Source organism: Populus euphratica, unplaced genomic scaffold (genome assembly GCF_000495115.2).
Source record: "Populus euphratica unplaced genomic scaffold, PopEup_1.0 scaffold333.1, whole genome shotgun sequence".
Lineage (NCBI taxonomy): Eukaryota > Viridiplantae > Streptophyta > Magnoliopsida > Malpighiales > Salicaceae > Populus > Populus euphratica.
The window spans coordinates 75,696-89,216 of record NW_011500224.1 but is presented as its reverse complement, the minus strand read 5'-3'; the positions used below and the strand labels follow the sequence as shown (position 1 = coordinate 89,216).

The 13,521-nt window shown below is 33.7% G+C and overlaps 1 protein-coding gene and 1 long non-coding RNA gene across 2 annotated transcripts; one reads left to right on the top strand and one right to left on the bottom strand.

Annotated features, from left to right (window-relative positions):
* The first annotated feature begins 1,208 nt into the window (after positions 1-1,208).
* LOC105112343 (uncharacterized) lies at positions 1,209-2,095 on the top strand. Its single transcript, XR_839733.1, has 3 exons — positions 1,209-1,441; positions 1,584-1,604; positions 1,931-2,095. It is a non-coding gene; the product is annotated as an uncharacterized LOC105112343 (long non-coding RNA).
* Positions 2,096-3,293: 1,198 nt separating this feature from the next.
* On the bottom strand, positions 3,294-10,742 carry LOC105112351 (beta-1,3-galactosyltransferase 7-like). Its single transcript, XM_011008037.1, has 10 exons — positions 10,716-10,742; positions 5,718-5,802; positions 5,526-5,616; positions 5,282-5,343; positions 4,908-5,074; positions 4,699-4,819; positions 4,518-4,605; positions 4,274-4,399; positions 4,022-4,131; positions 3,294-3,623 (listed from the first exon to the last, which is right to left on the bottom strand). The coding sequence occupies exons 1-10, from the start codon at positions 10,740-10,742 to the stop codon at positions 3,475-3,477; spliced, it is 1,026 nt and encodes a 341-aa protein (XP_011006339.1). The 3' UTR covers positions 3,294-3,474.
* Between the last annotated feature and the right edge of the window lie 2,779 nt (positions 10,743-13,521).

Genomic DNA, 13,521 nt, shown 5'->3' with positions numbered 1-13,521 from the left:
GATTTTAGACTTGTTTCCAGCTAATTTGATCGTTCTAGATGCAATGATACGGTCCGATTGTTGAGATTGAGACCAAAAAATGATAGTGGTGAATTATTAAAGAGAGATTGCCCGATTATGAGGCATCTGATGGTCATCATGGTGGTCGATGGAGCTGAAGAAGAAGAAATCACACATGTTTGCCCAATTACATGTGTTGAACTATTATGTGGGGAATTTTAATTGCCTTGAGGGAAGTTAAAATTGGGACACTCTGGACACCCGATCATTTGGACAATTTGAGGTGGAGAGTGAAATTTGATGAAGACCAATCTTGACGAATCTGAGCACTGGTAGTCTCGCCAGATATTGAGAAATCAGGTATAAAACCAGGATACCCCAGATCACTTGTAAAGGAAAGCCGCAACAAAGCTAGCAAATGGTTGTATATACGAAAAGACAGTACGATGGATAGATATGGCCTAAGAAGTTCTGGCTAGGAGATTGGGTTTTAAGCGGGACCGTTGTGACCCCTCCAATCTTTCCTGGGAACTTGCTTAGTGGAAGGATTATCCATACGGTACTATTTTTGTATATGTGACAGTTTGTTATGAAACTGTTGAAGACTAGCAGGATGACGACACAAAGAAACAGTTGGGTTCCGTATGATCAAGGATTTGATGGAGTGGTGATTTCTCCAAGGAAGTTAGATTCGGTGACTATAATTTCTCGAGGGGAGAATTGATGAAGACCCTGATAATGGAAGAGAAATACAGCAAAGGGATAAAGATTGGCACCCTATTTAAACTTGGATAGATGTTGTGACAGGATGAGCTGTTGTCAAACATAAGCAAGGAATAAGGAGAAATCTGGAGAACCAAAATTGCATGAGAGCACACGAAGATTGTGTAGGAGTACTCGGAGGATCCAACGAGGTACTATAATGAGACAACAGGTCCAAGGAGAAGAAGAGTTCCCAGATGAAGCTCAGAGCAGAGACTATGAAAAAGTTGTACAACAAAAGGTCTCTTGTGCTCTTGATAAAGGCAACAAGCAAGGACCTTTCCAATGCATGCAAGGATGGAAAAATGAGCTGTTGCAGATGCACCTAATTGAGGGGGTGCAAACGCCTATGATAAAAGGCGACCGCCTATGATGAAAGGCGAAGACACCAAAGAGAGTTGGTGTAGGTGGAGCTGTCAAGTGTAATGATGAAAGACGTAGAAGCTCCAAACATAGAAATCGAGGTGGAGGATTGCGAGGAGTATACCGCAACTTTCTCTTTCTATGTGATCAGTGGCAATGAACTCTCCCAAGTCCACATGGTGATAGAGAATCTTAGTCACTGGAGACATCCCCGATAAAGGAGGATGTGACTGTTTTATGACGAACAAAGACACCTCAGACAGAAGGTGTGTGGGCCATGAAAGGAACCCAAGTATAAACCGCCGCATGACGATGAGCAAAGACACCTCAGGAAAAGGTGTGACGACCGTTATATAAGTCCAAGTTTAGACCGTCTCATGACGATAGGCGAAGACACCTCAGGAGAAGGTGTGATGACTGTGATATGAGTCCAAGTTTGGACCATCTCATGATAACAGGCGGAGACACCTCAGGAGAAGGTGTGAGGACCGTGATATGAGTCCAAGTTTGGAGCATCTCATGATAACAGGCGGAGACACCTCAGGAGAAGGTGTGAGGACCGTGATATGAGTCCAAGTTCAAATCGTCTCATAATGACAGGAAGAGACACCTTAAAAGAAGGTGTGAGGGCTATGAGATGAGCCCATGATCAGACCGTCTCATGACAACAGGCGGAGACACCTCAGGAGAAGGTGTGAGGACCGTGATATGAGTCCAAGTTCAAATCGTGCAAATGCGTCCTTTTACAGGCCAAAATTGGGAACTATTGATTTGATGATGACAGGAGGAGACACCTCAAAAGAAGGTGTGAGGGCCGTGATAGAAGCCCCAGTTCAGAACGCCCCAAAGCCGATGTGATGGCTAAATATGAGTGGACAGATGGATAGCCAATAAAATGGCTATGATGAGTATGGAGACAAATGCAAGATTGACTTTCATGGATATTGCCCCCATGTTAAAGATCAATGAGCTAGAAGACATTTGCCTTGGACAATAAGTGGATGACTTGTGGAGCATTAAGACGCGGCTGCTATGAAGGAGTAGAGGGCATGCGCAGGTTCAGGGAACAAGTTGACTCTTGTCAAGGTGGTGAGCTCGGTAATGGCATTGTAATACTCAGAGTATGAAGACAGATATGGATCAACCTTTTATGGGCTGCCCCCATGGTTAAAGGTGGAAAGCTACCTAGACTCTTGAGACTAAGAGTGGGAGACTCATGGAGAAGTAAGGCGTGGTTCCTAGGGTGGAACAGAGGGCAGACGCAACTCCTGGATGAGTAGACTCTTGGAAGAGTAGTGAGCTTATGATCATATTGAGATACTCAGATAATAACTGTCTCACTTGAAATATCCGTTTGAGGGGGTGCTATAAGCCTTGATGTGAGGCTTGATGAATCATTCCGGATCGAGCATGGTTGATACGCTCGAAGGGGAATGTTGTTCCAGAGACAAGCGTTAACACTATTCAGATGTGATGTGGTAGACCATCTGGTTATAGTGATCCTTTTGTGTGAGAAAAAGGTGTGCTTTGGTTACTCTGATGATTGAAAGGTTTGGCGAGTACCTATAAACTTGGCCAAAGATGCTCTCAAAATGGAAAGCTTGGAAGAGCTGCAAGATGCAAGCTTGTGTTGAAGAAGAATGAGGACAGTTGCCCCACATGAATGGCAAAGGGGGTGATTGTTAGGTTGGTTGCCATTAATGTGCAACAACCATTGACCATTGCATCAACCATGTGCACTCATCCAAGATGTCAAAGGTTGGCAGCCACCATTGTTGAAGAAGAGCTGGAGTTGGCAGCCATCTTTGTTGAAGAAAAGCCTCCATGAATGCCTATAAATAGAGGCATATGCAAGAGAGCAAAATGAGTGAAGAGAATTATGAAAATGTGAAGAGAGTAGAGAGGAAGAGAGAGTTGCAATGGCATCAACCTTGCTGCCATTACAGCAGCTGCAAGTGCAGCAAAGAGAGTTGAGAGTTGAGTATGAGAGGGTGTAATCCTCCTCCTCCATGTATTTGTTTTGTATTATTTCTCTATCTCTAAATATATTGACTTCTCCCATGGATGTAGGCGGTTTTGCCGAACCACGTTAAATATTGTGTCAGTGTGCTTGACTCTCCTATGAGCAAGTATCAGAACATCACCGGTCGAAATTCCCAACAAGAGGTTCTACAGAAATATCCACTCCAAAGTTCTTGCTCCAGCACTCTTCAAATGGGCATCATTCAGAAGTTGAAGGTATATGTTCGGAATTTGGTGAACTGTACAGTATCCATGGAGACTGCCTTCCACATATCAACTCTGCATCCCGCCTTCTCAGTAACCACAATTGAATAACTCCACCTAATTTTAAAAGAGAGCACTCCATACAGATTCATCTCCTTCACCGTATTTTTCATGAACAAATTTGATCTTCTCCACGGATTTGCAGATTCCACTGCAGCTCCAGTCAAAAGAGGCAATGCACACGTTGCCAGCCAGTGCCTTCCACTCGCAGTCTGAAGTGGCAGAGTTAAAACACAAGTAACAAGTTTGAAATGGAGAAAAAAAGTAGAACCATATAAATGCCTCGTTGTTCCAGACATGCCATGCCATTTGCGAGATTAAATTAAAACCAATTTTAAGAGAATTTGAGGGTGTAGCAGTGATTCTTTTTTAAAGTGTTTTTCATTTTAAAATATATTAAACTAATATTTTTTTATTTTTTGAAAATTATTTTTCATATCAACATATTAAAATATCTAAAATTATAAAAAAAAATTAATTTAAAAAAATTTAAAAAATTTTAATAACCCTTTCAAAACACAATACTAAACAGCGAGTATTCATTCTTCTTTTTACTTATTAAGTCCCTGCCAGTGATGCAATTTAGAGCAACATATTTTGAGAGCAATACCGGGTGGTGTCCCACAGCATATGTTGCGGTCATCAATGAGCCCAACCTCAAGACCAATAAACCGTGCACCAAGAGGCTCGTCTTCATTAGCATACTTGTGCAATATGGGCCGGCAGTAACAATCAGCATCACAACATGAAGTCATGAACTGTCTTGAAAAATACCGAAAAAATAGAGCTCCACAATCCATATGTGGCATCCCAGCAGGTGATTCAGCCAACCAAATTCCTCATTGAAAAATCCTAGCCTCACTGGTTAATGGAGATATAAGTGGCCAGTTCTTTTGAGATAGCATATATATGCCCAGTTGCGTGTCGGAAGTAGTTGTTCCCCTCCACTCCAAATTTCCAATACTCTGGTTCATGATACCTGACATTCCCAAGGAATAGAAAGGAAATTTAAGATGTATGAAACACTAATAACACCATTTTGTAGAGACAAAAAGATAATGAAAATCAATAATCTCATCATTATAGAGAGGGCCTGAAAGAATTACCTTTGGGAAAGAACAGGTCCAGATTTCATACATCCAATGCACACCCTGGGCTTTGATCGATGGCAAGCAAGTGTGGAAGCTAGCATACCTACGGAAGAAAGAAGTGTGTGTGATCATCTCAGGTAGTGGGGAATATTTTATAGAATTTATGTTTACAAGGATGCTAAGAGCCAGTGCGTACCCAGATTAACATGGACATCATCATCCATCTTGACATAAAACTCTGCATCCCACTTTGCAACTGCTATGGAGAAGAAATTTTTTGTTTTTGTAGACAATTCATGGTATCCTTCAACATGCTCCTATAAAATTTAAAATAATGAGAACCAATTCCTGACATGGCATATTGTATCTTTCAAGATACAGAAAAAAGCATCATGGTTTTCTTACCAGCCTAAGGAAATCCTTATGCTGAGCATCTTCTGAATCAATGGCTCGGTCTAACATGTTGTTGGATGTTGCACTGAAACAGATACATGCAGATGTCATCAAGGTCAATTCCAATTCAATACAGCGGAGAAATTTGTGCCGACATATATAGTGAGATACAACCTCAAGTCAAGTCAACTTATGATGTTTATATTAGTCAGAGTATTCTAATGCAGCAATTTCAGGATCAACGACTTGCAGTTGCAAGTTATATTGCTGGATACTGCTGTTCAACACACTGCAGAAAACCAGACAGACAGGAAGAGAGAGGAATGAAGAGGAAGAGGGGAAGTGGCAAAGGGCAATCCCTACTTCCCTCATCCTCGGAATCTAACCTTCAGCTAAAACCAAGCTCTCTAACATTGACCATCCATCTGTTCCAGAAGAAGGATTATATCTGAGGGATTATTGTTGGTAAATAACCAACATTCCACAAAGATGTATCTCTTCAAAAATACCACCTGACAGCATAAATATAAGAACAACCATCGCAGAGAGTGGTTAATTACTGGCATGGGCCACACAAAGCCTTGATGTAAGAGAAATTATGCAAATAAAACAGTCAGGGCTCATGGTCACTCTGTATCTAATTGCATGTATCCCTCCTTTTCCACATGAAATGACCATGGATGAGAAAGATGATAGAGTATCATCAAGTCTAGCTTCTTCCCTAATCGAACAACAATACAATATGCAAAATTACTAAAACCATCTAGCTAGAACACAATGTTTTTCATAAACAAACAAGAAATGCACCGAAGACAATTAAACCTTGAGGCATCCAAGTCTCTCTAATTGAATCACGTCTCTTTCCACTACTAAAAGCGGTATTGATCCCAATAACCATGAAAACTTTCTAATTGAATCTAAGGAAAATACACTTAGGTATTCGAATTAACTTCAAAAATAATATTAATTATACAATTTACATCTTTTAAAATTTTTTTAAAAATAATTTTAATATAAAAATTTATTTTTATTATTTTTTTAGCCTTTGGTTTCTTTTTGGCCTTCTTTATACATACATGTCAAGTATAAATTTAAAAGAAAAATATTATTTAACTTATTTGTGTTTATAATATGGATTACAGGTTTGACAAGTTAAGTCATAGTACATGAACTATTTTTTTTAATTTTATTTTTTAATGTATTTTTTAAATAATATTTAAATTTATATTTTATTTAATATCACTCATATGTGGACTTTATTTTTATTTTCTTATTTAACTTTTTTTATAAAAATTATTTTTTAAAAATATTTTGTGCGTGTTTATTTTTTTAAGTGATTTTTTATATTATTTTAATATGAAAAATAATGTTTGAAAGAGATTATAAATTATTTTTTATATTTTATATAAAAAAATTTGCATGATGTATTTCAAAAAATAAAAATTATTTATTTTTGGTATAGAAAAAGGCATAAATTAAAAAAATCAGGGTTAATTATTTTCATACTCGATTATTTTTGCTTTTCAAAGAAATATTATCTTTCTATTTCAATACTTAATTAGTATTAACGATTTTTTGTTGATTTATATTTTATCAAGCATAAGCAATATTCTTATGTTTTCCAACTAAAAAAACTACAATATAATAAAATATATCCGTAATATGAACACTGAAATCCAGTACATGACATAACACTGACACCAAAGCTAGTTTGCAGCTAAAATGTTATCCTATCCACGAGAGATTCATATATTTATTTCTTCACAAAAACCAAAAACAGAGGTGCTATCAATAATTAAATATTATGGAGTATTTTTAATGGAAACGTGTCGTAGTTCATTAGATAGTTTAATTTACTTTAAACCATGTTATATGTAGAGCAGCTGCCATAAATGATTGTTGATTTTGAGGGAAATAATTATTGATCCAAGAACTCGTTTTTGATGGCGTCTGCTGCGTTTGGAAAAACATCTCACCCCGCCATTCCAATATATTTAATTTTACAAAAAATTATTTTTTTATATATTCTATATTGATTTAAAGTGTTTTTTTACATAATTGTTAGAACATAAAATAATATTATTTTATTACATTTCAGTATAAAAAATATTTTAAAAAATAAAAAATAAAAAAAACTTACTCAACGATTTTTTTATCCCTCGTTGAAATGGCCCAAGGCCTGGTGACTATAAAGGAAGGCCACGAAGCCCAGTTGCAATTGAAATTTGAAACTTATCGAAAGCTTAAACGAATAATTAAACCCTAAGCTAGCCAAACTGAACCATTTATTAAACGAGGAAGGCAAATTATAGACAGAAAATTCAAGTCCTTGTTTAGTGGTTGGATTTGTTCGCCGTCCGGTGAGCAATATGACAGCAACGAGCAACCTCAATCAGCATCCACATTGTTGATCCTCAACGATTTGTCCTCAACGTGAATGCCTTTAAAAATGGGATGGTAGTACCTAATCCTTTGTTACTGTAGACACAATTTTTATTATTAGAGAATTAAACAAGTATATGCACATAAATATTTATTTTTATTAAAATGTATCAGTGGTATAGTTTTTATTTAAAATATTTTTATGAAAGAATAAAATAATCATATGATTATTTCCTTACATTTGATTTATAGTAAATTAATTTATTTGTAAAATCAAGATTTATGATTTGTAAAAACATAGATTTAGACATATTAACAAATCAACTATCAATATTTATTTGTGTCCTTGGTTTATTACTTGATTTGTATCATATTTTAGTTACCTTGATCGAAGATAGTTTTCTTGATTTAAGAGCTAATTGAAACTTCTTCTTATATATATAAAAATATTATTCATCAGTAATAAAAGACAAGAGTTAAATAGCTCTCATTTTATAATTTTTCATAATATTATAATGGTTAGAAACCTAAATTTTTCATGACCGAAGAAAATTTTTTGAGCATTAGTAACACTCAATCAAATACTATCCAAATTAAACTTGATGCCTCATCACTGTACATCCTTCATGCTTCTGAAAACCTAAGAACAACGTTAGTAACCTAGCTCCTAAAAAAAGAAAATTATCCTATATTACATCGTGTTATGACGAATGCACCCCAAGACAAAAGCAAATTTGGCTTCGTAGATGGATCTATTACTCCTTCATCATCTAGTTCAAAAGAAGATTCTACATGGATCAAATGCAATTCAATAGTCCTTTCTTGGATCTTTAATTCTCTTCATCCTACGCAACATGATATTGTGATATTTTTTATGACAACACAAGAATTATGGAAAGATTTAGAAGAACATTTTTCACAAGGTAATGCTTCTTGAATTCATCAATTGAAAACTAAGATGATGAATACCTTGCAACGAGAAATGATTGTCTTAGCATATTACACCAAATTAAAAGGCATTTAGGATGAACTCAGTGCTTATTCACAAATCCCACCATATAGCTGCAGTTCATTAAAGGCGTTTGCTGCCAAAAAAAAAATACACTAATTTTAAATGGGTTTGAATGACAAATACAAAACTACCCATTCTCAAATCTTGAATATGAATCCCTTGCCTCTTTTATCTCATGTTTATACACAAGTAGCCCAAGAAGAATGAAAATAGTTAATATTAGAGACGTGATTGCCTTTTGTTGATATAACAACATTCTTGACAAACAGTTTTAGCAAATTCAATAACAATCGTGTAAATCCACAAGTAATCGTGACCTCTCCAAACTATTTTGTGACTATTACAAAAGGATGAAGCACACCAAAGAAATTTGTTTTGAACTACATGGATATCCGGAATGGTGGGACAAAGGGAAGAAATCATTAAAGCCACAAACAACCAATAATACACAACACATGGAGAAAACTGAGGGTAACAATATTGTTTCAATTACTAGATTGACAAATGAACACTCAACTCATATCTATGCTCAACCTTGATAAGAGTCATGCCTCTACAATCAACTTTGTGGGTATAGCTAATTTTACGGGTAATGCAATTTTTCTACCCAACAATAAAGATAAATGGATCTTGGATTTCGGCGCCTTTGACCATATGACATTTCAAGAAAAATTCATCTCTTTATACACAACTATTCCTTATTTCATGCCAATTAATATTCCAGATGGATCCTTTGTGCCAACATAGTCACTTGTAAATGTTTCCCTTACCTCTCTTATTACTTTAAAAGATGTCCTTCATATACTATTATTTTCCTACAAGCTTATTTCTATCAGCAAATTAACTAAAACATCTCAGTTGACCTCTTTCAATCATGCATCTTCAGGTACATCTTATCCATTATTAACTTTCTTTCATAATCTAATTTAACTACTTCACATGCTAGCTTTCTAGCAGCTATCACTCAACATGATTAGCACAAAATCTATACCCAAGCTATTAAAGATGTTTATTGATGAGTAGTAATACAACAAGAATTAAAGGCACTTTAACAAAATCATACATGAACTTTGGAGCCTTTTCCACCCGAAAAGAAATTCATTGGTTCCAAATGGGTTTACAAAATAAAATATCATTCTGATGGAACAACTAAGCGATACAAAGCTCGTTTGTCGGCTAAGGGTTATATACAAATTGACGGACTTAACTAACCAAAAATTTTGCCCTAATAGCAAAACTCACCACAATCCAAACTTTATTGGTAGTAGAAGTGGCTAAATCATAGGAATTACACCAACTAGATGTTCATAGTGCTTTCTTACATGGGACCTTGATGAGGAGGTATATATGACACAACCACTTGGATATTTTCCTTCCTTTGACAATCATGTGTATCGTCTTCGCAAATCCCTTTATGGTCTGAAACAAGCATCACGCTAATGGTTTGCTAAATTTTTCCATGTTATCCTTCAATTTAGGTTTACTCAATCAAAAACAGATACTTCTCTTTTTATCTATAGTCAAGGTACTTCCTTTCCTGCATTGCTTGTATATGTGTATGATATTATTATTGCTGGTAATAATAATGTATATGCTACAGCACTTAAGGATTACCTAGATGTCTAGTTTCACATTAAAGATCTTGGCCCTCTAAAATATTTTCTTAGGCTAGAGGTGGTTTGATCTCCTGATGGCATAGCCCTATCCCAACGTAAATGTGCCTTCAATATTTTGTACGAGATAAGTCTCCTTGGTAGCAAACCTTTTCATTTTTATTAATAAACAGAATCATAAATTAGCCTTAGATAATAGTGATATTCTAGATAATCCAAGAGCATATCATCGTCTTGTTGGACGGCTCATCTATTTAACCATCTCTTGACTAGATATCTGTTAACCAGTTCATATTATCTCTCAATTCATGCATTAACCCCATCATGGCTATTAGGCTGCAACTATTCGTGTCCTCTAATACCTTAAATCTGCCCCTGGACATAGGATTTTTCTACTGTCAAAATCTTATCTTTATCTTCATACTTACTATGATTTCAATTGGATTGGTTTTCTAGTTACTCGGTGCTCACTTACTGGTTATTTTATTACTTTAGATTGCTCTCCCATTTCTTGAAAAACCAAGAAAAAAACTACTGTTTCCCGCTCCTCAGTTAAAGTTGAATATCGCTCTATGGCTACTATAGCTTGTGAAGTTATTTGGCTTCGCACTTTACTACATGATTTGATGGTTCCTATTTCTTCATCTGGTCAGTTATATTATGACAACCGTGCTTCCATTCATATTACTGCTAATTCGATGCATAATGAATGTACAAAGCATATCGAGATCAACCTATCACTTTATTTGGGACTGTATCAAATCAGGATTCATTGCTACAACACATATTTCTTCTAAATTACAACTTGCTAACCTCTTCACCAAAGTTCCTGGTTCCCATTAGTTCTCATTTCTTGTTGGTAAGTTGGGCAATCGTAACTTCTATACTATAACTTGAGGGGGCATATTAACATTTCAATTGTCAATATTTATTTTCCATATTTAGCATCCTTGGTTTATTGCTTGATTTGTATTGATTTGTATACTATTTTAGTTTTCTTGATTTAAGAGCTAATTAAAGCTTCTTCTTGTATATAAGAATATCATTCATCAGTAATGATAGACAAGAATTGAATAACTCTCATTTAATAATTTCTCAAGACATATATTGCAGAGTGAGACTTGATGATTTAGTGCTTTAAAAAGTACCTTTAATGTTAAATAAATCTGACAAGGCTTTTAAGCTTGATTCAACAAATCTTTATTCTTCGTAGACTTCAAGTATAAATAAATAAGACTTGAGAGCTTCCTTATTTAAAAAGCTCGTTTTGAAAAAAAATTTGTATCTCAAAAAATCCTTTTTTTTTCTTTATCTAAGGTGAGTCCTTTATTTATAGAGATTTCTAAGAGCTCTTGTATCATTTTCTAATGCCACATGATATTATTTTATTAATTGATCTTGATTTATGGGATCTTGTATTTATGACAAAAAATTTAAATATCTCTTCTCATATTTTAACTTTTCAATGGCCAAGAAATACATAAAAGACCATTTGTTTTTGAAGTTATTTATTTTGATTTTATTTCATCATTTTATATAAAAATAAAATAAAAATAACATATGAAGAATTTTGATTGGTAAAAAGTTTTTATTTCTAAATATGCCCTCTTGAGATAAGTTTACTTAGACTTTAAAATAAGTGGACATGTCTCAAAAAATTATTGTTAAGAGAGTTTTATACTTTGAATATATTTTTCAACTTAAATTTAATTTGATCATATTAAATTATTACAATAAGTTAACTTAAATATTTTTATTATAAAAAATAAAATATAATTGCTAAAATTAAAAATTTTAATTGAAATTTTATCAAATCAAATAATAAAATTAAAATTGAATGCCTAATTCGAAGCAACAATATATTGGAGGAACCAAATAAAATTTACCCTCAGTGTCCAACAATTTTGACCGTCCCGTAGACTTCTGTGTGGTATCTTATTTTAAATGTGTCATCATCTTGAATTCCATGGCCTATTCCTTTCATGATTTTGATTTGCGGTTGATAAGTTAAGGCCTTCCAAAGATTTCATTCCCTTTCTCTTCCATGTCTTGGTTTTCGTGCGCTCGAATGTTGCCTATTTGCTTTGCAAAACTTCACGCGTCTTAGTCTTTGCTTAACGGCCTTGAACGTGGCAATAAACAGCCAGGGCGAGGTTAAGGGTAAACTTTTTTATTTTTTCTTTACCCCTTGGTCTCCTGACTTTACCTTCAATTGCGAGTCTTTAAATATAGGAGATTTATAACTTATTATAAGTTTTATGTTTGGGATTAAATATTAAATCATAAATTTAAATTTATTATTTGAAATTGAATTAGAAATCTTAATTATTTTATTATTAATTTAAAACCATAAATAAAGAAAATTAATTCTAAAAACCTATTTTGAAAATATAGTTGCAATTACTTTTTAAAATATTTTTTATATCAAAATACATTAAAATAATTTTTTTATTTTTTAAAAATTATTTTTAATATCAGTATATCAAAACAATCTAAAATATATAAAATAATTAATTAAAAAAAAACACAAAATAAAGCCATATTTTCAAATACGGTCTAAAAACTTAGACGTGCTGGTGTTTTGAAAATTTTCTGAAATTGCTAGTAGCTTTTCATGTAAATGCATTTAAAAAAGTATGTTGTTTTGTTTATTTAATTTAAACTAGTAAACTTTGATATGAATAATGATTCGTGTTTCTTAACAAATTGCAATTATCCTATGTGATTTCACCTTTATATATATATATATATATATATATATATATGCAATCTATTTGTAAAATTATTTTTTAAATAAGAGATTTTTTTGGGTGATATAAACAAGTTATTGACAGAACTAGTGTACGATATCCTAAAAATTAAAAAGAGAGAATATATTTAGAAAATGATTTTTAATATCAATTATAATTTAATTATTTGAGCAAATTAGAGGGTCTCCCCTCTTGATTGTTTTTATTGATATTTTATGAATTGAATTTTTTTTGGAATTCAATTCAATATCTAAAAAGTTTCAAACGTGTTAATTTATTTAATCATGTGAATTGAATTTAATTCCAATAATTCCAAACAACTTGTTAGGAGATTTTTATAACAAGTTTTTTAGTATAAATAAACTAACTGTTTCTCTTCATGGGTATTTAAGAATATAATAATAGTTGCTTTTTGCTTAAATATATATTAAAATATTTTGATTTTGATTTTTTTAAATTTTTCTACACTAGCATATTAAAACAGTTATAAAATAAAAACATTAATTTTATATTGCACATCTCCCTCGTGGTTCATTCTCGTGCTGTCAATTTTTATTTTCGTGATAATCATTATCATTACTGCCAACACACGATGTCAATGTACGAGATTTGCATTCATTTAAAGAGCTGCGCTGCGAGTAACTGTACTGGAAAACTGTCGTCTTAGGTCTCACTTGAGTACCTGCTGCTCATCCTTTTGCCGTCACAAATTCCAAGTACCATTTCTGCCCTCGATACCTTGGTCTTTATTTCGCTCCATTTATTTACTCTGACGAAGTTCCCTTATTTCTCATTAAGTTAACATCATCTTATCTGCCCTCGATTTAAATCCTCTCTTTACAGGACCACTTGTTGCAATCAACATATAT